This window comes from Pristis pectinata, chromosome 27, assembly GCF_009764475.1.
Source record: "Pristis pectinata isolate sPriPec2 chromosome 27, sPriPec2.1.pri, whole genome shotgun sequence".
Classification (NCBI taxonomy): domain Eukaryota; kingdom Metazoa; phylum Chordata; class Chondrichthyes; order Rhinopristiformes; family Pristidae; genus Pristis; species Pristis pectinata.
This window is the reverse complement of record NC_067431.1, coordinates 1,890,334-1,914,516: the sequence shown is the minus strand read 5'-3', so window position 1 is coordinate 1,914,516 and position 24,183 is coordinate 1,890,334. Positions and strand designations below refer to the sequence as shown.

Genomic DNA, 24,183 nt, shown 5'->3' with positions numbered 1-24,183 from the left:
TGAGAGTGGACCAGTGCAATGGTGGGAATCTGAGGCTTTGGCTCAAGAGGAGGCACAGGTGAGTAGCAAGTAAGAACAGGTAAGGATTTTTTTTATAGTAGTTAAATAAAAAGACACCAAATTACAACTAATTAAATAAAGTAGGGAAGCAGGATCAGGTGGTGTGTTGTAGCTGCATGATGTGGGAGCTGGTGGACCCCATTATGGTTCCTGGCGACCACATCTGCAGCAAGTGTTGCTTGCTCGAGGAACTCAGGCTCAAAGTTGATGACATGGATTCTAAGCTTCAAACACTGCGATACATCAGGGAGGAGGAAAGTTACCTGGATGCTGTGTTTCAGGAGGCAGTCATACCCATTAGATTAACTACTTCAAATTCAGTCTGTGGTCAGGGATAAGAGGGTGTCACTACGATTGAGGCAGGGAGGGGGATCCAAGAGGTAGTGCTGGAGGAGCCTCAGCCATTGAGCTTGTCCAACAGGTTTGAGATTCTTGCTCCCTGTGTGGATGAAAGTGGGGGCTGCAGGAAGGATGAGCAACCGAACTATGTCACTGTGATTCAGGGAGCCATTCAAGAGGGGGGAGAGAAGAGAAATGTGATTGTAATTGGGGATAGTATAGTCAGGAGACATAATTCTCTGCTGTATGGATCAAGAGACCCAAAGGCTGTTTTGGCTGCCTGGTGCCTGGGTTCGGGACATCTCATCTGACCTGCAGAGCAATTTGGAGTGGGAGGAGAAAGATCCAGTTGTCGTGATCCATGTGGAAACCAATGATGTAGGCAGAACAAGGAAAGGGGTTCTGCTGAGGGAATTTGAACAGCTAGGGACTAAATTAAAAAGCAGAACCAAAAAGTTAATAATCTCTGGATTGCTACCTAAGCTATGTGCAAATTGGCACAGGGTCAATAAGATCAGAGTTAAATGTATGGCTCAAAGATTGATGTGGAGAAGTGTGTTTGAATTCGTGGGACATTGGCACCAGTATTGGGGAAGGAGGGAGCTGTCCAATGGATGGGCTCTACCTGAACCATGCTGGGACCAGGGTCCTAGCGAATCGCATGACTAGGGCTGTGGGATAGGGCTTTAAATAGCTGGGGGGTAGTTTCAACAGACTGGATAAAATAAAAGAGTGCAGGAGAGATTACTGAGGTCTCCAGAATAAAGAATACGACCAAGTTTACAAACGGATAAGAATTTAGCCTCAGGCAACATGGAGACAAATTCGAGAAGAAGGGTGGTGAATGCAGGACTGAAGGTATTATATTTGAATGCACGCAGTATACAAAATAAGGTAACTGAGCTTATAGCGCAGTTAGAAATTGGCAAGTATGACATTGTGGGCATCACAGAGTCATGGTTGAAAGAAGATCACAGCTGGGAGCTAAATACCCAAGGATACACATCCTATTGAACAGACAGGTAGGTAGAAAGAGCGGGTGGGGTGGCTCTGTTGGTTAAAAAAAAATCAAATCCTTAGCAAGAAGTGACATTGGATCAGAAGATGTAGAATCCTTGTGGATAGAATTAAGAAACTGCAAGGGTAAGAAGACCCTGATGGGAGTTAGAAACAGGCCTCTCAATAGGAGCCAGGATGTGGGGTACAAATTACAATAGGAGATAGAGAAGGCATGTAAGAAAGGCAATATTACGGTGGTCATGGGGGATTTGAATATGCAGGTAGATTTGGAAAAATCAGGTTGGTACTGGATCCCAAGAGAAGGAATCTGTAGAATGCCTACGAGATGGCTTTTTAGAGCAGCTTGTGATTGAGCCCACTAGGGAAAAGGCAGATCTGGATCTGGAGTTTAAGGTTAAGGAATCCTGAGGAGGTAGTGATCATAATATGATAGAATTCACCCTGCAATTTGAGTGGGAGAAGCTAAAATTAATGTATTGGTGTTACAGTTGAGTAAAGGTAACTGCAGAGGCATGAGAGAGGAGCTGGCCAAAGCTGATTGGAAGGGGACCCTAGCAGGGGTGATGGTAGAGCAGCAATGGCAGGAGTTTCTGGGAGTAATTTGGAAGATGCAGGGTCATTTCATCTCAAAGCAGCAGCAGCATTCTAAAAGGAAGGATACGGCAACCGTGGCTGACAAGTCAGACAGCATAAAAGCAAATGAGAGGGCATACACTATAGCAAAAATTAGTGGGAAGCTAGAGGATTGGAAAGCTTTTAAAACCAACAGAAGGTAAGTAAACAAGCAATAAGGGGAGAAAAGGGGGTAAACTAGCTGATAATATATGAGGGTAAACTAGCTGATAATATAAGAGGATACCAGAAGTTTTTTCAGATATAAAATTAGTAAAAGAGAGGCAAGAGTGGGCATCAGACCACTGGGGAGGAGTAATGGGGAACAGAGAAATGGCAGACGAACTGAATAAGTATTTTGCATCAGTCTTCACTGTGGAAGACACCAGCAACATGCCAGAAATTCAAGAGAGTCAGGGCAGAAGTGAGTGTACTCTCTATTACCAAGCTGAAAGGTCTGAAGTCACCTGGACCGGGTGGACTACACCCCAAGGTTCTGAAAGAGGTAGCTGAAGAGATTGTGGAGGCATTAGTAGTGATCTTTCAAGAGTCGCTAGGTTCAGGAATGGTTCCAGAGGACTGGAAAATCGCAAATGTCACTTCAGTCTTTAAGAAGGGAGGGATGCAAAAGACAAGAAATTATAGGCCAGTTAGCCTGACTTCAGTGGTTGTTAAGACATTGGAGTCCATTACTAAGTATGAAGTTTCAGGGTACTTGGAGGCACATGATAAAATAGGCTGAAGTCAGCATGGTTTCCTTGAGGGGAAATCTTGCCTGACAAAATCTGTTGGAATTCTGAGGAAGTAACAGGCAGGATAGACAAAGGACAGTCATTAGATGTTGTTTACTTGGATTTTCAGAAGGCCTTTGACAAGGTGCTGCACAAGGCTGCTAAACAAGATAGGAGCCCGTGGTATTACAGGAAAGGTACCAACATGGATTGGCTGCCTGGCAGAAGGCAAAGAGTGGGAATAAAGGGGGCCTTTTCTGGTTGGCTGCTGGTGACTAGTGGTGTTCCTCAGGGGTCAGCATTGGGCCTGCTACTTTTCACATTATCTGTTAAGGACGTGGATGATGGAACTGATAGCTTTGTGGCCAAGTTTGCAGATGATACAAAGATAGGTGGAGGATTAGGTAGTGTTGAGGAAGCAGGGAGCCTTCAGAAGGACTTGGACAAGTTGGGAGAATGGGCAAAGAAGTGGCAGATGGAATACTACATAGGGAAGTGTACAGTCATGTACTTTGGTAAAAGGAATAAAGGTGTAGACTATTTCCTAAACGGAGAGTGAATTCAGAAATCAGAGGTGCAAAGGGACTTGGAAGTCCTAGTGCAGGATTCCCTAAAGGTTAACTTCCAGGTTGAGTCGGTAGTAAGGAGGGCAAATGCAATGTTAGCATTCATTTCAAGAGGACTAGAATGTAAAAGCAAGGATGTAATGCTGAGGCTTTATAAGGCGTTGGCCAGACCACATTTGGAAGTTTGAGGGAGTTTTGGGCCCCATATCTAAAGAAGGATGTGCTGGCATTGGAGAGGGTCCAGAGGAGGTTTACAAGAATGATCCCAGGAACGAAAGGGTTAACGTATGAGAAGCATTTGATGGCTCTGGGCCTGCACTCGTTGGAGTTTAGAAGAATTGGGGGGGGGAGGGGGGGAGGAGGGTCTCATTGAAACCTACTGAATATTGAAAGGCCTGGACAGAGTGGACGTGGAGAGGATGTTTCCAGTAGTGGGAGAGTCTAGAATAGCCTCAGAATAGAAGGACGCCCCTTTAGAACAGAGATGAGGAGGAACTACTTTGGCCAGAGGGTGGTGAATCTGTGGAATTCATTGCCACAGATGGCTGTGGAGACAGCCATTGGGTGTATTTAAAGCTGAGGATGATAGGTTCTTGAATAGTAAGGGCGTCAAAGGTTACAGAGAGAAGGGAGGAGAGGGAAAAATAAATCAGCCATGATCGAATGGTGGAGTGGACTCAATGGGCCGAATGGCCTGATTCTGCTCCTGTCTCATGGTCTAAGACATTGTCTCAGGTTAGCACTGCCAGGACTGACAAGCAGAAGGCTTTCAACCACGTAAGGAATGGAAGATAGCACTCGGATGCCGAACTTTAAAAACAGGTTTCAGTGTCAAAGGTCCCTTCTGGATCAGCAGTTGGTGAACTGAAAGATTGGCAAATGGGTTTGCCTCTTATGATATGAAATACGTAAGTGATGGCATTTGCGGGAGTTATAGCTAGCAGGCCATCAGAAGGTATGCACCAATAAAGTCACCTCACACTCCTGCTGATACTATGCAATATGCCAGTGCAAATGCCAACATACCCCATGCAACCACATTTAAATGAGCATGAGATTTCTTTAGAAAAAGCTGAAACCACTCAGCTTTCAGATTTCTAGCATGTACAGTTTTTGATTTCAGTGAGATTTCTTTACCTCTCAGACAATGGGTGCACTTTATGCTGTCATTCCAATTTCCCAAGAAGCGGCTATGGGGCTCTCTTGGAATTACCGTAGCCCTTGTGATGACAGCAAACTAACAATAGTTTTACACTGGGAAATTTCATGATTACTGCCCAAAAAGCTACAAAGGAACTGCAATTCATATCTAATTCAAGATAAAGTGTACTAATCAGAATGACTCAAGAATAAAATGAGAAAATACTTGATATACTTGGCAAGTCAGGAAGCATCTGCCAAAAAAAGTAAACATTTCAGGTCATCAGAAATTTAACTCTTTCTACAAATGCTGCCAACCTGTAGAGTATTTCTAACTGTTTCTATTTTTATTTCAGATTTCCTCCATCTGCAGTTTTTTTTTTTCCTTTTTGCTTTTCAATTATAATTTAACTCAGTGTTGGCTCTCTTCCAGGAATGATCAACTTGAATTAGGTCCGCTCCTCTTCTCTTGTTCACCCTTATGTTTCCCATTGTTCCTTCCACTTCTTTGTAACTGCCCAAACTGTAGTAATGAAAATCCAGGAGCTCAGAATTAACTATGCCTCTAGCCAAGCAGTTACAGCACAGTTCAATATCAATCTGACAATGTGGAAAATTGCCCAGGTATGAGCTGTTCACAAAAGCAGGATAAATTCAACCCAACTAATTACTGTCCAGCTTACTCTTGATCATCAGCGTGATGGTGTCATTGACAGTAGTATCAAGTGGCACTTACTCACCAGTAACTTCCTCACCAATGCCCAGTTTGGATTTCATTCAGCTCTAGACCTCATTGCAGCTTTAATCCTAGCACTGAGCAAAAAAGTTGAATTCTAGATGTGAGGGGAGACGGAATGCCCCTGACATCAAGGCAGCATTTGACTGTCAACTGCAGGAATTCCTCAGGACAGTGCTCTCAGCCCAACAATTTTCACTTGCTTCATCAACGTCCTTATACCATTGCACAATTGATGATTGCACAATGGTTAATTCTATTCACAATTCCCAGACAGAAGCAGCACATTCCAGCATTGAGGCATGGACTGATGAATGGCAAATAACATTAGTCGCACAAATATTCCAGGCAATGACCATGCCCAATAATAGAGTCCAACCATCTTGGCTTGGCATGACCATCAAAAAGATCCCCACCATCAATATCTTTGGGTCACCACTGATCAGAAGCTCAGCTGATCCAGTCACATATATACTATGGCATCAAAAGCAGGTCAGATATGCTGCAACTAGTGATTCATCTCCCATCACCCCAAGTATTTCAACCACTTTCAAAGCACAGTCAGGAACCTTGTGCAAGAGTGCAGCTCCAACAACTCTCAAGAAGCTGGACACAATCCAAAACTGAGCAACCTGCTTCACTGGCGCCCCACCAACCACCCTAACCATTAATCCCTCTGCCACTGGAACACAGTGACTGCATTATGTACTATCTATAAAATGCAATGTGGGCATTTGTCCAGGATGCTGCTGCAGTATGTCCCAAACCCAAACTCCTCTACCATCAGCGAGGACAAGGGGAGCAGGCACAGCGGAACACCATCAGCTGCAGGTTCCCAGCCAAGATGCAGCTAATGCATATCACTGGATCTAAATCCTAGAACTCCCCTCCGCCCCAACACTAGAAGACTGCATTAGTTTATTGGCCAACATACAAAATGCTGGAGGAACTTAGCAGGTACGGCAACATCTAGTGAGGGAAATAGACAGTCAACATTTCAGGTTGAGACCCTTCATCAGGACTGGAAAGAAAGAGGGGAGATAGCCAGTATGAAAGGGTGGGAGGAGGGGAGGAGCACGAGCTGACAGGTGAATCCAGGTGAGAGGTGAAAGATAGGCAGGTGGGGGAGGGGGAAAAGTGGGAATGATGCAAGAAGCTGGGAGGTGATAGGTGGAAGTGACAAAGGGCTGAAGAAGATGGAATCTGATAAGAGAGAACAGCAGACCATTGAATAAAGGGAAGGAGGTGAGAAGGGGAACCATTGTGAGGAAATGTGTAGGCAATGGGCAGATCGAGTGGGCAGGAGAGGGGAAAAAGAAGGGGGTGATGAGGCTGGTGGGATAAGGGAAACAAAGGGGATCAGAGGGGAGTGGTTACCGAAGGTTAGAGAAATCGATGTTCATGATATCAGGTTGGAGACTACCAAGGCGGAATACAAGGTGCTGTTCCCCTAATCTGCGTCTAGCCTCAACTTGGCAGTAGAGGTGGCTGTGGACAGACATGTCGGCATGGGAATGGGAAGTGGAATTAAAATGGCTGGCCACCAGGAGATCTTGGCTGTTACGACAGATGGAGCAAAGGTGCTCGACAAAGTAACCCCCCCAATCTGCATTGGGTCTCACTGATGTAGAAGAGGCCACACTGGGAGCACCAGATGCAATAAATAACACCGATGCCTCTCCGAGAAGGACTGTTTAGGGCCCTGAATGGTGGTGAGGGATGAGGTGTAGGGGCAGGTGTAACACTTAGCACGGCTGCAGGGATAAGTGCCTGGAGGGGGATTGGTGGGGAAAAACGGGCGGACAAGGGAGTCACAGAGAAAGCAATCCCTATGGAAAGCTGAGAGGGGAGGGAAGGGAAAGGGAAGATGTGCCTGGTGGTTGGATCCCGTTGGAGATGGCGGAAGTTGCAGAGAATGATACATTGGATGTGGAGGCTTGTGGGGTGGTGAGGATAAGGGGAACACTATCCTTGTTATGTCTGTGGGGAGATGGGATGAGGGCAGACATGCAGAAAACAGAAGAGATGCGGGTGAGCGCCGCATCAATAGCAGTGGTGGGGGTGGGGGGGAGAGAAATCACTGTTTTCTGGGGAAAAAAAAAGAGGACATCTCCGATGTCCTGTAATGGAAAGCCTCATCATGAGGACAGTTGCGACAGAGACAGAGGAACTGAGAGAAGGAAATAGCATCCTTGCAAGTGACAGGGAGGGAAGAGGTGGAGTCAAGGTAATTGTGGGAGTCAGTGGGTTTGTAGAAGATGTTGGTGGATAATCTATCTCCCAAGATAGAGACAGAGAGATCAAGATAGGGGAGGGAGTACTGGCCATCCTAATTGCTTTCGAGTTGCAGCAACTCAAGGGTATTTGGGCATGGCCAATAAATGCTGGCCTTGCCAGTGACACCAAAATCCCAAAAATGAAAAACTAAAGCATGTTCAATAAATTTTCTTCATACTGATGAAAGGTCATTAGCCAGATGTTGCCGGACTTGTTTTAATTTCAGATTTCCAGGAACTGCAATTTTTATGCCTATGCTTAAGAAGTGATGCTAGGCTAGTATTTTGTAAGAGCAGTTCGGTTGATCTCAAACTGCAGGAGACATCATAGTGTTGAAGTTTTGCAAATTGCTATAGAAAATACATGCTGCAATCAGTATACAAGTGTTGGAGAAAATAGTACCAAGTTCAGCAGGACAGATTGCTCTGGCCTTGACATTATTGAGCTTATAAGATTTGAATGGTAAATGGCTACTACCGTCAATTCTGGTTGGGCACTTTCCAAGAGGTAGTTTCACATGAAATTTGAATGGCTCAGTTGGTAGCACTCCTGCACCTGAGTAGAAAAGTTCCAGGTTTGAATCCTATTCCAGACACAAGCTCAATGATGCAATCTGCTACTCCAGTGCAACACTGAGTTAATGCTCCATCATTCATAGAATCATTGCAGCACAAGAGGGATCCACTGATCCGAGGCACACTCCATATCACTAGTTCTTCGCCTATACTCACACAATCTTAAAGTCATTACTGAACTGCCTCCACCACTATTTCAGATAGTGAATTCTAAGTCAAGATTGCCTGCCTTTTAGATACAATGCAGAATCAACACCCTAATGAGTCTCTGGGATTCCATGGCACCCTTGCAAAGACAACTGAGGGAGTTATCTGTCATGTCCCACCCAATACTTATTCCTCATGCAACATTACTTAAAACCATTACTTGACCTTGATTACATTACTGTTTGTGGAAGTTGCTCCACGGAAATTGCCTGCTGAGTTTTATTGACTACACAAGATGCAAGCGACTACGGATGCTGGAATCTGGAGCAAAAAATAAACTGCTGGAAGAACATAGGTCAATCAGCACCTATGGAGGCAGGGGGATGGTCAACATTTCAGTTTGAGACCCTGCATCGGGACTGAGAATGCAGAGGAAGATAGCCAGTGTGTAGAAGTGAGGGGGAGATGAGAGACAGAGGCTGGTAGGCAATGGGTGGAACCAGATTTTGGGGAGCGGAGGGGGGGGATGATGGACAGATGGAACCAGGCAAGGAAATGGAAGGGACAGTGCCAGTACAGTTTCTAAAGTACATCACTGTTTCACTTTAAATCTGCAAATGTTTTACAAATTAAATGTAAGGCAGATATAGTTTAGAAACAAATGCTGAGCTTGTTTGGGAATTAAGGGAGTATGTTCACAACTTATTCCTGGCTTTTTTGGGAATTATTCGGAAATATCAGGTGATGCTGCCAGCCTTTTGTTTGCATTGCAAGGTGGTGTGTATGGCATTCAGATCCACTTAAAAACAACTAAATGATGAATATTTTAAAATCACCAACGACAACTATTTTCTAGTATTCTGGGGAACATATTTCTATGATGGCATTCAAGTTCAGCTGAACCAAAGTATGATGTTCTGGGGCTATTGTTGACCTGGCACAAGACTACCCAAAGTGTGCGCTGTATCTTTTTGGCACAGACTAAGTTCCATTTACATTCTTGGTTTTTGACTTTGTGTGCTACAAACCATTGATAGTTAAGTGTCGTCTTCATCTGGAAGACTGATAGATTAAAGCCACTTTGGGGACATTTGTCCAGTGATGTGCAGAGCCTTTTTGGCAAATTCGGTCCCTGTGTGTCAAGTGATTCCAGCGAAGTAGGGTTTCTCAGCCCGTCTCTGCCAAAACCTAACAGCAAGCCCTGGGGACCTAGGCAACGCCATCTGAATGGCATTTGTTTGTTTTTTTCCCCCATGTGGGTCAGGTGATGTCAAGTGCTGCTTTTAGGAACAGGAGGAGCCATTCACACTTTGATTTTGTTCGTCATTTGATATGATCATAGCTGACCTGTGACCTAATTCATATTGCTGTCTTTTACTCCCCTTATCTCTTTAATACTTCAGATGAAGTAACAGCTATCTTTAGAAGGACTTTCTTTTCTGCAACTTCAAATTTGACAGACCGTTTCCACCTATCACCTACCAGCCTGTCTCACCCCACCCTCTCATTTTTATATTCCAGCTACCTTACCCCGACACACTCAGTCCTGATGCAGAATCTCAACATGAAACATCGACAATCCCTCTGCCTCCACAAATGCTGCTTGACCCACTGAGTTCTTCCAGCAGTTTATTTTTTAGTTTCAGAAGTGTTTAATTAGATGTAAAAACACTTTGGGGTGCCCTGACAAAAACTTGAAAAGCACAATATAAATCCAAGTCTCTCTTATTAGTGGTCATTGATCATGTTGTATTTAACAATGAGACAGATCACATGAATGTGCCACTGTTCACAAACATTGTTGAACTAACCTTGAGTGCCTCAGCACACCCAGGAGCAAGTTTTCAGTCTCTGTTTGTAAAAAATACATAATGTTATGAATCAAAGCATAACTTTAGCAGCACATTGCTCAAACTGTTTGGGGTTCCTTTTGATCTTCAATGATTAACTACAAAACTTCCAGTAAACTCTTGCAGTCTCCAGGATTATCTTGAGGTTTACTATGGAGCGTCAGGGCCATACTGTTTTAACAAATTTACAAAAAAATATTCAAGTTGCAGGAAAAGAAAGCTCTGAAAACAATAGATCCTCTTTCATCTGAAGTATTAAAGAGTTAAGGGAAGGAAAAGACAGCAATATAAATTAGGTCAGGTATGATCGTATCAAATGGCGTATAAAATCAAGGTGTGAATACAACACTTGATATCACCTGATCCACATCATTGAAGGAATGAAACCAAACAAATGCCATTCAGATGGCGTTGCCTAGGTCCCCAGGGCTTGCTGCCAGGTTCTGGCAGAGACGGGCTGAGAAACCCTACTTCACTGGAATCACTTGACACACAGGGACCAAATTTGCCAAAAGGCTCCGCACATCACTGGACAAATGTCCCCAAAGTGGCTTTAATCCATCAGTCGCCCAGATGAAGATGACACTTAACTATCAATGGCTTGTAGAACTCAAAATCAAAACCAGGAATGTAAATGAAACTTAACTTGTGCTAAAGAGGTACAGCACACTCTTCGAGTAGTTTTGTGCCAGGTCAACAATAGCCTAAGGACATCACATCTTAGTTCAGCAACTTGAATCCCATCACACAAATATGTTCCCCCAGAATACTGGAAAGTAATTGCTGTTCGTGATTTTAAAACATTCATTATTCAGTTTTAAGGTGGATCTGAATGCTGTACACACCACCTTGCAGTGCAAACAGAAAGCTGGCAGCACCACCTGGTACTTCCAATAACTTCCCCAAAAGCCAGGAATAACATATATATTCCCTTAATTCCCAAACAAGATCAAATCGTTCGAAGCTATATTCACCTTACCATTAGTTTGTAAAACACATCAACGAATTTACAGTGAAACTGTGATACAAACTCCTTCAGACCACAGGATGTGAAGCTTCTTTAGCTGATAACTTCTGGGTGATGCATGATAACATGCAATAATTTCAAGTGAGACCTTATGTATGACCATGTAAAAAAAACTGTACCAGGAAGCACATCTTGAGCCAATGATGTCCCACAATTGTAGTAACACTAACTTTGGAATTTGAACAAATAAGAATTGTTATTGAACGTTAATTTAATTTTGAATTTTAATTTGCAGCAAATGCAAATCCCAATTGCGCATTCTATACCAAATGGAATTAATTTGGTAATTATCCAAGGTGTCATCGATGTCCATTTATGGAGAGAATCAAACCTCTGAATTGTTGCCAATGCTGTAAACCAACCAATCTCATTAAGCAAATGTTACTATAATTAATAGATAATAAGAATGATAATCAGACTTAAACACCAGTGGAAATCAGGTGGGACTGGAAAATTGTAATTAAATGTATCAATGCAGAGCCACTGATATTTAAACTTAAGGGAGAAATAAACTCAAGATGGCTTAAGTGAGCTTTATCTATTTATAAATCCTTTAGAAACTTGAATCAACAATTTGTACAAAATCATAGCTTCAAAATATCCTTGTGATCACACTTACAGCACTCCCTGTTCTTTATTAATTTGAAAGCAACTTTTGTGTGAAGCAAAAATAACCAAGCATTCTTAAGAGAATTCTCATCACATAATGCAGTTGCTGAGAACAGAAGACAGGACAGGCACACATTAAACACACAATGAACTGCATCTTTTTACATGTTCTGCTGATGGAAAGAATTGCTCAAGCAGTTCTTAAAAAGATTAAAAACATAATATTAAAGACATAAGATAAAAGATGAGAGAGATTGATGAAGGTAGAGCTGTGGATGTCATCTATAGGGACTTCAGTAAGGCATTTGACAAGGTCCCACATAACAGGTTAATCAAGAAAGTTCAGATGCATGGGGTCAGTGGAAAATTGGCTGTGTGGATCCAGAACTGGCTTGTGTGTAGAAGACAAAGGGTGGTGGTTGAAGGGACTTATTCAGGCTGGAGGCCTGTGAGTAGTGGTGTTCCACAGGGATCTGTACTGGGGCCTCTGCTGTTTCTGATGAATAGGTTGATGGATGGGTTGGTAAGTTTGCAGACGATACCAAGATTGGTGGAGTTGTGAACAATGTGGAAGACTGGCAACGGATACAGCTTGATGTAGATCAGCTGCACATGTGGGCAGAGAAATGGCAGATGGAGTTTAACCCAGATAAATGTGAGGTGTTGCACCTTGGTAGGACTAATGTCAAGAGGCAGTACACTCTTAAGGGCAAGACCCTTAACAGTGTTGAAGAGCAGAGAGACCTTGGGGTGCAAGTCCATGACTCATTGAAAGTGACTACACAGGTAGACAGGGTGGTTAAGGCAGCTTATGGAATGCTTGCATTTATTAATTTACTGAGTATAGGTGTCAAGAAGTTATGATACATCTGTATAGAAATCTGGTTAGGCCATATTTAGAGTATTGCGTGCAATTCTGGTCACCTCACTATAGGAAGGATGTCGAGGCTTTAGAGGGGGTGCAGCGGAGGTTTACTAGGATGTTGCCTGGATTAGAGGGCATGTGCTATCAGGAGTTGGACAAACTTGGGCTCTTTTCTCTGGAGTGGCAGAGGCCAAGGGGTGATCTGTTGGAGGTGTATAAAATGATGAGGGGCATAGATAGGGTGGACAAGCAATATCTTTTTCCCATTATTGCACGATCCAATACCAGAGGGCATGCACTTAAGGAGAAAGGGGGTAGGTTCAGAATAGACGTGAGGGGTATTTTTTTTTGTACTGAGAGAGTGGTGGATGCCTGGAATGTGTTGCCTGATTGGGTGGAGGCAGCAAACTCATTGGGGGGGTTTCAGGAAGGGCTTGGCTGGGCACATGAATGAGAGGAAAATAGAGGGATATGGGCATTCTGTAGGCAGGACAGAATAGCTATGTCAGCACAACATTGTGGGCCAAAGGGCCTGTTCTGTGCTGTACTGTTCTATGTTCTGTAATACCTTAATCATTCAGTTTTATCAGGAATTTTCCAGCTTCCAGCAATGTTAGATTCCATTTTCCATCACATGCCAGTTTGTCGGAAGTGCTCAAAATCTCAAAAGGGAAACAGTGTCAGCAGATTGGTAATGCATAATATTCATCACTGAATGTTACCAGTATTTCTTACATGCAGCATATTAACAAAACATGTAACAATTCAAATGTGAATCATTGCTACAGGAACGTGTAGTTTGTTTTGGCTCTGAATTTAATTAATTTTGGAGTCCAGTTCAATCCTAAGCACCCAACTGCCCCAACTGTGAAATTTTACTTTAGGCTATGCGAATCACATACTTCAAAACCCCCACATCTGAATGACATAGTCTATGACAAAGGACAGCAATGTTTTGAATCTGGCAACAAAAAACAGCACTCTCCATTGGTTAGGAAGATCATTATGATGGATAATTATGTTGAGTCAAAAGCAATCAGAAAACAACTAGGTCCCTCACTAGCTCTCTCAGTGAATTAAAGATAAACCCACTAATGTGGTATTGAACCATGCAAAGCAAGCTATGGTAGGGACAGAGTGGAGAACAAAGATAGGGGTACTACAATTTATCTCAATGCCACCAGGCTGAAGATAAGGGAAAAGTCCTAATAAGCTAATAGAATAGTACATCTTCTGTGGTGAAGCAATTAGTGCTGTTGCTACTGCACAGTTCCAGCAACCCATGTTTGATTCTGACCTCAGGTACTGTCTGTGAAATCTGCACTCTCTCTGATGCGTTTCTTTTGAGTCCAGTTTCCCTCCCACATCCCAAAAGTAGATCTGGTAGGTGAATTGTCCATTGTAAATGAGCCAGCAGGGAGGTGGGTAGTATGCAAATCAGGTGCTAATGGCTATGTGAGAGAATACATAAGATACAAGATATCTTTATTAGTCACATGTACATCAAAACACAGTGAAATGCATCTTTTGCATAGAGTGCTCTGGAGGCAGCCCACAAGTGTCACCACCCTTCCAGCGCCAACGTAGCATGCCCACAACTTCCTAACCCGTAAGTCTTTGGAATGTGGGAGGAAACAAGAGCACCCGGAGGAAACCCACGCAGACATATGGGGAGAACGTACAAACTCCTTACAGACAGCGGCTGGAATTGAACCCGGGTCACTGTCGCTGTAATAGTGTTGCGCTAACCGCTACATTACCGTGCCTGCCGGTAAAGTTGTTGGGAATGGAACTGATGAGATTGCTCCAAGAGTGGCATAAACGTGATCAGCTGAATGGCCCCCTATGTCATAAGGAATTATGCAATATGACAATTTGTTGCAAACATTACTTTGTTATTTGCAATCATGGGATTTGGTTACACAACACTGATAGAAAACAGACCAACTGCCCATAAACACAGAATTCTGAGTAGTCTGAATAACTTGCCAACCTGATCACAACATGAGCCTTCCCCAGTGTAGAGGGTGTGCAATATTAATGAGGTGTCAGCATATCCACCACAGTACAGTGAACCAGCTCCCTGTTATCTCCGTCAAAACATTTAAACATTTACCCAGACATCAAACCCAACAAATGTATTTCACCATCATGAAAGGATTCTTTTACCACTGTCCAACTGCTGGAAGTTATTACTTTACAGAACCAAATCCTCCATTTATTTAACCTCCATTATTAAATACGTCTCTAGAACTAACAAAAAGATATGGAGTTCAGACCTACATTTTCTAAAACTGCTCCAAAGTGACATTTCTAATTATTGGAAAACTTCACTGTTTACTTTTAGTTACTTACAAACAAAAGGGCAAATTTGCTTCAAGTTTACTGCAATCAGATTAAATCTACTGGTTTTAGCAGTTTAGCAAGAGCGCCAGCTGCTGCAGGTGCATCTCATATTTGGTTCACTCGATACCTTAAGTTAGTCGAGATGCATGATAATCCATGTTGCTAACAGCACTTCAAAATATTAAGAACCATTTTTACTTTAAGATTCACAACCTTCTGAATATCACAACAATCCTCCTCCTATGCAATAAACACAAGTTGATCCTTAGTCAGTAACTTTTCATAATCCAAGCTCTGCATCTTGTACAGCCAACAAGAACCAGCAGTGTGGCAGTTCCCAGGGATACTGAGTGCTTCGTTCCACATTCATTGCAGGTGCCATGAAAATATTTTGCAGGAATGGGTTTTCAAACCACTTTTTTTAAACCAGAGGGTGTACGAGTACATTTCCATTGGATATCAACCACAACAGATTTTTTTTTAACTGCAAGAAATACATTACAGATCATAGAAGGAAATCTTTCACCATCAATTGAAACGAAGGATGATTTCACACATCCACAGATTTCCATTCACCTTTTCAGCTTCCAAGAGAACAAATGCAGGCTGGTAACAGACAAAAAGAGTCAAATATTCATAAGTTAAATGTCCAACATGCACCAATTCATTAGCATTATAAAAATCAGGGTCTACTTACACCCATTAAGAGATTACTACAAAGAACAACATTGAAGGTGACAGCAACAGCTGCCAGCAGACTCTGCCAAAGCCACACACTCCACCAGTGGTTTCACTAACTCCCACTTCCTGAGGCTCTGAGAGCCTGTTCCCACAAGTTATGAGAGTATTTGCTTTCATTCCACAATCCTGTTTATAGGGAACTCTTCACACTTAAAGTATATAAATCTTCATAGTAGCACACTAACCTTCTGTATTCCAGTTTATTCCCTCTTACAGGATCCAAGCTATGGTACTTAGTATCAACAGTATTAAAATAGCTTTTACCTTATAAATTCTGTGTGACCAAGTTCAAATGCTACCTGATAATTTGTTTGCTATCAGAAATATAAACATTCTAATCTAATAAACTCCAAAATGCATATTCACAAAACCCAAGAGTTGTTGAAAGCTTAGATAAACTTCAGACTGAGATCACAAGTGTAAACAGCTCTAACATTTCTATCATTTTTAAGCACAAGTGTGATAAGCACCACTGGCTGCTCAAGGGATCACAATCACATCCTGCAGCCTCTGGCAATCGGCTAATTCATCGCAGGGTAGGTTGCCGAGAACCTTATATCGCATGGGACTTCCTGTAAAGGAAAAGCATGTTGCTCTGCCATGGATTCAGGACTTCAGTTCTCCCCACAAAAGCAGTAAAGGTCACAGAGTCAGTCACAGAACAGTGATGGCCCTTCGGCACACCAAGTTCACATTGACCATCAAATACATATTTGCACTAATGCCACTTTATTCTCCCCACATTCCCATCAACTCTCCCTGGATTCTACCACTCACCTACAGACCAGGGGCAATTTGCAGTGGCCAATTCACCTCCCAACCAGCACATTTTTGGGATGGGGAAGAAACCAGAGCAACTAGAGGAACCACATGGTTGCAAGGAGAATATGCAAACTCCATGGGGACAGAAGCAGTGGTCAGGACTGAAGCTGGGTTGCTGGAGCTGAGAGGCAGTGGCTCTACTCACTGCACTACTGTGTCACCCAGGGGGTCATGAGGCATGGCTGTGAATTCCCAGGATAGCCTTAAAAAGAACCTGTGATGACATTACTCATTTTACTCTGATGACCTAAACAAAAAAAATGCTGCAGCTAAACATCTGAGGCAAAATCTCAACTTGAGTTGAATCCACACCCTTCTCCCCACCCCCACATTGTTTGCCTAGGGCCCACCTGATGCCAGCCCATTGACAGTTCCTCTAAAGTACTGTGACAGACACGTTACACATAAGATACTGAGTTACAGTAATTCAGTCCTTCCCAGATTTTATTCACCAATCAGCATACACAAGTGAATTTGAGGGATTCCAGATAAGTTGATGCTGTACAGGACAGTAGTTTTTGAGGATGAACAGGGGGGAGGAAATGTCAGGAAACTTGGATACATACGTTTGTTCTCTAACACTAAAGTGTGAACAGATAGGTTTCTGAAAACATTCAGCTTTTATGCGTTTTTTTCTGAATCATCTAGCATGGTGTCTTTACAGTTGAATTGTCAGATCTCAGGAACAGGTAACTCACAGATTCTAAATTATTCTCTCGTGTTCCTTTTTCATTACCTTCAGTGTTCAAGGTTATAGGAGACAGTTTGGCCCCTTGAGACTGCTAAACCCAGGACTTTTCTGTTGTGGCCCTATACACAGCACCATCTATAAACTCCACTAATAACCTTCCTTACTGTTGGAAATACAATACTGGTAACCCCTTCAGATAGACAGGTCTACGCAGCAACAGACAGTTCAATGGAAAGCTGCTGCATAATTACCGGGTGCAAAACAAGATGAGGCCATTCAACCTATTCTTCCTGTGCCGAGTCATTTGCTAGTGCTTTCTAAAATCAATCCCCCAGTCCAGCTGTCAGTTTAACTGCACTTTACTTTAAATAATTACATTTTCCCTTAAATGATGCAGATATTTCAGCCTCAATAACTCCCAAAGAAATGATTTCTCAATCATAAATTGTGAACCCATTCATGATCTCAAAAGAGCACTTCCCCTGTTCACTGTCATTTTTCCCCCTTACCCTTGTTTGCTCTATTTATTCCTGTTATTTGAACCCTCTCTAAAATCCATCCCAATCAACATCCCACATCATCCTTCAGAAACTTCAATGTCCTTTCTGCAATCATGTGCCCTAAACTATATCAACAAACATTCTGCTGGAGGAACTCAGTGGGTCAAGCAACATCTGTGGGGGGAAAGAAATTGTCCACGTTTTGAGTCGAAATCCTGCAGGACTGATGCAGCATTGCGATCCAATATGTCAACAATTTCATTCCCCCCTACAGATGCTGATCGACCCGATGAGCTCCTCCAGTATATTGTTTGTTCTTCCAGATTCTGCACTCTCTGCCCTAAATTACATGTGGTGTACTAATTGTAGATACCAGATGTTTTCTACAAAGTACACATTGTCCTTACTCCTGCATTTTTACCTTTCATTATAAGTTATAATCTTTTTCAATGCTTTATCAACCTCCAGAAAATAGTAGAAATTTAAGCTCGGAGATCTGTTTCACTGCCTGCACATTAAGCATACGTTCCTGTTCCAAGTTTTCCACCCAAAATGAAGCAACATACTCTATCTGCACTTTGCACCCATTTCCCCATTCTGTTAAATCAAGCCTTTCAGAAACCTCCCATCTCTCCCTACCATTACATCCCTCTGAAAATCAAATGTACAGAACAGAAGGTAACCAATGAACCCATCGTACTTGAGCTGACTCCTTGAAATACCAACTGATTTTGGTCCCTTGCTGCCATAACCATGTTAGTTCTTTATTTTCATGTATCTGTCAAATCCTCTTTAAAATTATTTCCAATAAGTGCTACAGATTCAAATAATTTTATGAGTGAAAAATTTCAATTTTTTTATTTGGATCTTTCATCAATGATTTTACAGCTATGATCTTTGGTTACCCCAATGCATCTCAAAAATCTCAATTAAGTCTACAAGGAAAATGATCCTAAACTTTCCAACCCTCTCTTGATGACCAATAACTAGTAATTAATAACTAATGTCTTTATCTCAGGTAAACCTTCTCTTCAACCCAAGTTCTTTAAATCTTTCCAAGAAAGTGTGGCCAGACTTGTTCATAATACTCCAAGATCAACCCAGAGTTCTCTCTCTCAATCTATTCATAAGCTTTTCAACCACTTATTTATCTCTTCACAAATGCTAACCAACTTCCTCCAGCACTTTGTTTTTTGCCCCAGATTCCAGCATCTGCAGTGTCGTGTCTCCAAGAACTGCTTGTGGTTGATCTCCAATCTATCTGCTGTCTCCTCCATTAAAGGGTAGGATCCTTCGACCAGCCATGTCACAGCCACTGGTGAGCAATGTGAAAGGGCACTAAGACAGGCAACAGCACATTGAAAACTGGCACTAAGGGAAGACATGAGGGCAATTAGTTCACCTTTGTATGTGCTATACCATAATTTAATTTATAAATTCCTTACTGAATATTCATTTAGGAGATGCCTCATGATTAAGTAGACGCTGTGACGATCTGCCAGAAGTAGTGTGGAATTGTTGCAAAGTGGGGAGTTGGGGTTTTAGTTAAGATCAGATATCTTTATTAGGCACATGTACATCGAAACACACAGTGAAATGAATCTTTTGCATAGAGTGTTCTGGGGGTAGTCCGCAAGTGTCGCCACACCTCCGGTGCCAGCATAGCATGCCCACAACTTACTAACCTGTACATCTTTGGAATCTGGGAGGAAACCGGAGCACCCAGAGGAAACCCACACAGACATGGGAAGAACATACAAACTCCTTACAGACAGCGGTCAGAATTGAACCCAGGTCTCTGGCGCTGTAATAGCATGACGCCAACCACTACACTACTGTGCCTGAAATCTTACATTATACTTGGATAAATTCTTCATACACAACCTAATCAAAAAGAAACAAGATTAATTAATAACCTCAAAGATTCCCTAGGGATGTGATCACAACACAATAGAATTTCAAATTCAGTTTGAGCGTGGCAACCTTGGACCCGAAACCGCTATTCTTCTTTTAGGTAAAAAAAAAGGCAACTACAACAGTATGAAGATAAGAGTTGGCTAAACGGGACTGGGAAAAGGGACCAAAAGGATGAACAGTAGGTCCACATTTATGGAGATATTTCATAACTCTCAGAGAAGGAATACTTTAGATTTTAGCAAATCTGACAGAAACCCATTGGCTAGCCTAGCCCAAGCATGCCTTCTGTGCATTGACTGCTATTGGAAGAGCACTGGAGTATGCAGTAGGAAGAGTACTGCATACTTGCTTATTCCTGATGCAGGGTCACAATCCAAAGCATTGATCATCCCTTTGCCTCCAAAGATGCTGCTTGACCCGCCGAGTTCCTCCAGCAGTTTGTTTATTTTGATCATTATTCCTGTACTCAAATCCTCTGGCCAGAGAGGAGATGATGAGGAAGGGAGGAAGAAAATCTGGGCAATCATTTATGCAAGGTTAAACCAGTTGGCCACTTGAGCCTGTGTTGCCATTCAGTCAGATCATGACAGAGGAATAAGGATATCTTGCTACAATTATACAATGCTTTGGTGAGGCTACAACTAGTGAACTGTGTCCAATTTCGTTACCCAAAAAGGGATATACTTGATATAGTGCAAGTACAGTGAAGAATCACCAGACTGGTTTCTGGGATAGCAGGAACGCGAGGAGGATGTTTCCCCCAACTATGGAGTCTAGAAGCAGGAAAAACAGTCTTAAAATAGGCCATTTAGGATTGGAATGAGGAGGAATTTCTTCATTCAGAAGATAACCATTTGGAATTCTCTTCAACTGAGGGCTGTGAATGCTCAGTCACCAATAGCATACAAAGTGCAGATAGGTAGATTTTTGGATATTAAAGGTGCCAAGGGATATGGGGATAGGGGATGAAAATGGTGCCCAAGGTGAAAGATCAGCCATGTAAGCTTGGAAGTCCAATGTTCTACTCCTGTTCTTATTTCTTATATTCTTAAATTCTCACAAATAGCTGGTGGCAAAGGCCACACCCTGATGATGGCAAGGTTGTGCAGTATGCAGCACTCTTCCTAATGCATACTACCATGTTCCTCCATTAGCTGTCATTGCACAGAAGGCATGCTAAAATCACACGAATAGACTGCACACTGGACGCAACAGCCAGAGTTTTAGTAAACATTGAAACCTCACAGCATCTCAGTTTGCTGTGATGTTTCAATGAAGACTGCTATAGAACAAAATGTACCAGACTCCCTGCCCGTGGTCACATACAAGCTGGAAGTTTAGGGTATGGAACTACTTTGGTTCCATATTAGGGCAGTCAGTATGTGTAATCATTGGCATCTGAAGCACAGGTAAGTCTCCAATGCTGTCAAAACTGTATGATCTCTCCTCCTCCTGTTCTCCAGCAACAAAAGAACAACATGCAGTTGATTCTCTTTGTAGAAGATGCCTCACAACTTTTAAACAACAATGGTCTGTAAACTTCAAAATGTTGCACATCTCTCCAGCTCTAGCCGAGAAGGATTCAGATTCCCAAGTTCTTTGACATGGCCCCTTTGACAGGCACTGGTTAATGCAGTTCTCATCCAAGTGATACTGCATTTATAACAGGAAGTAGCTTTCAGTAAAGATTAAAGCATGAACTACCCACACATCAATACTCACAGACTTGTTCACAAACATCCTAGAAATCTCCAGCTTGAAACCTTTCTATCCGTCCTCCAGCAGCTTACCCTGCTCTGTACTCTCTGCTCATTTCCTCAACAGTATCAAAGAAATTCCTTATAAACAAACATACATCTGCAAGAAATTGACATTCTTAGGAGCCCACAAGATGTTCTTCACCTCCTGTTCCTATAAACATTGCCTGTTAGCTTCTGAAATATGAAGCAATTATGGAAAGCATTTAATATAGAAAATCAGACAGAAAAGAAAGAGCAGCTTGCAACTAACCTCTAAGTAACGTATAATGCACTTTATTTTGCACTTGTGAAGGATCCTTCCTGCTGCGGACATGTGAGAAATTATGTTGGCTGAATCACTGAGCTCCAAAATGATAATGTTGTGGTCAAAGCAACACTGGATAGTGAAAGTATGATGTGTTTGTTTTGCATAATTCCAGCTGATATCACATTGGCTGTGCATTAGTGGACATGCCCCACCAGAGGTTCAAGCATGCCACAGCTGACAATTCTAAGGGAAATCACGGTGCCCAAAGATAATGATGTTTGGGGCCTAACCTTAACCCCATTTCAATAAAACCATACTTCTGACTGGTTGGCTAATGGATACCTGTGTATTCTGTCCACAGACTACGTTCTAAGTCTATGATCTGTGCGGTTCACTTCAATCTTGCCCAAATGTATGGTTCCAATAATTTTCAATTGTTGCTATATATTCTCAAGTAGTCCTTTTTCCAACTAGGTTCCTAGAGTAGTTTTCCAACATTCCCTCCATAAGTATTGAATTCCAAGTCACCAACTCAAAAAAAACCCTTGCACAGTAATAGTCTCTGAAAGTCTCCCTCTGCAATGGTACCACCTGCAACCTATCGCTGCACCAGTTCCTCTGGCACTTGTGTAATCTATTCAACAAAGATAATTCATTCTGTGGGATAATTTTTCTGTTTTCTTACATTTTTGTAGTCTTTGTTGAAGAAACTGCCTTTGCAAACTTTGTCAGTGTTTTACACTCACCTTACAAAATCATCTGAAGCCCCTCCAATGCCAGTAGCACCCTCCATGTCACACTGTTGCAAAAACCTGAAGAATGAAGAGAGAGAGAGAGCCACTAGTCATATTGCACAGAAACACTATTTTATAAAGCAGCATCAGAAATGTTTGATCAAGCCAAGATGCATGTCAAAATTTGGGCTAAAGTAATTTTTCTACCAACTCTAAGGCACTCAGAACCATGTCCTGCTAATACCTTCAGATGCAACAGTCAATAAAGCACTCAAATCAATCTCTGCAGGACTGAGTTTCATATAATAGAACAAAAGCTGCCCATTACAATAACCAGTTTGATTATTTTGAAGTGTCAGTTAAAGCCCACTGATGGTCAAATGTCAATAAGCATTCAGTGCCCCATCTTCACCGAGTCAGTGCAGGCATTGCTTTATATTTAGAATCGTCAACTTCCTGCATGTAGTCTCTCACTAAACAGGTTGTAAAATTACCACAATCTGGTACAATAACTCATTGATTTGTGATCGCTCAATTTACAAATTTTTGTTATGACGGCATTAATTCCATGAGCAATTCCTTTGATTTGCGGAGCTACTTTTCGCTGTAACAAATAGCATGCCACTCTACACACACAGGAATACACTGTACCAAAATACTCAAAATGCATTTCATCTAGTCTTTGCAATTTACAAAATTTCACTTTTTAAAAAAATGTTCAGAGATATATCCCTTCTGAAAATCAAGGAATCATTGTGTTGCAAATGCAAATCACTGTTTCTCCAATTATGAATAATTCCAGATCCCTCAAAGAGGTGGCAAAGGTAATTTAACACATCTACATTTCTCATTTAAAAAGCACATTTCTCCTGCCAACGCTATCCATTATAACTTGTACTACTGTCTCCGGTCTCCAAGCCATCCAGTGCTCGTCTGTAACAGCTCAATGCACTGGATTTCACCACATTATGCTAGACCAGAAATGCAGGAATAGTACCTAGTCAACATCACATCATTTCATACATCATCATCCCTTAAAATCTTACTTTAAAATTCTATTAACCAGAATGCAAACAGATAGTCCAATGAGTCTCCCAAATTGTGTATAATTTATGCTGCTTATATGATGCTATGTGCCTGTGATGCTGCTGAAAGTTTTTCATTGCACCTGTGGATATATACTTGTGCATCTGGCAAAAAAACTCGACTTTGAGCTAGCCACAAGAACAGTGTAGGAGCATTAATTATATTTAATTCCCTTCCCTTCATGCAGGGATGGTACTTTGTGAGATCTTCCCATAATAAACTATTACAAACAGTAAATGAGAGAACATAGAAGCCAATTCCCACCCATATAGGATACCCAGATTTGATGCACACTGCAATGTACTAAATCTTTGAAAGTATTACTTTCTAAATCCTTGTCCACCTTTCCTGCAAATCCACATTTGAATTCCCATTGCAGCCACAGTATTGAAGTAGTCCTCAAAGTCACTAGCGACCTTGGTAATATTCCCTGCCATTTTAATCAAATTATTAAAAACTTTTGATCCAATTCACAACATCATTCTCCTCGAAATTTTCTAGCATCAACCAGCTGGATGAGACTCTCATTGCTTGGGTCCATTCCCTCTTCTGATGAAACAACCACCATCTGAAATGTTAACTGTTTCTTTCTCCACAGATTCCACCTGACCTGCTGAGTTTGTTTTGTTTCCATGTTTCCATTTCAGAATTCTAGCTCCTCCATAACTAATTAACTTAAATTAGCCATAATTGAATCAGGTTATGAAAGAACAGAGTTCACCTGCCTCAGATGAACCAGATATTTGAGGTCCATCTTCCAGTTTGTATGCTGTTGATGGATAGTT

The 24,183-nt window shown here is 42.0% G+C and overlaps 1 protein-coding gene across 5 annotated transcripts in view; it reads right to left on the bottom strand.

Annotated features, from left to right (window-relative positions):
- Positions 1–24,183, bottom strand: part of arhgap32b (Rho GTPase activating protein 32b) — a 389,535-nt gene that overhangs the window by 262,346 nt on the left and 103,006 nt on the right. For all 5 annotated transcript variants that reach the window (XM_052039785.1, XM_052039788.1, XM_052039787.1 and 2 more), the window contains exon 2: positions 22,325–22,390. In XM_052039785.1, the coding sequence (XP_051895745.1) occupies positions 22,325–22,371 (47 nt within the window). In that variant the 5' untranslated portion in view covers positions 22,372–22,390. The remainder of the gene's footprint in view (positions 1–22,324; positions 22,391–24,183) is intronic.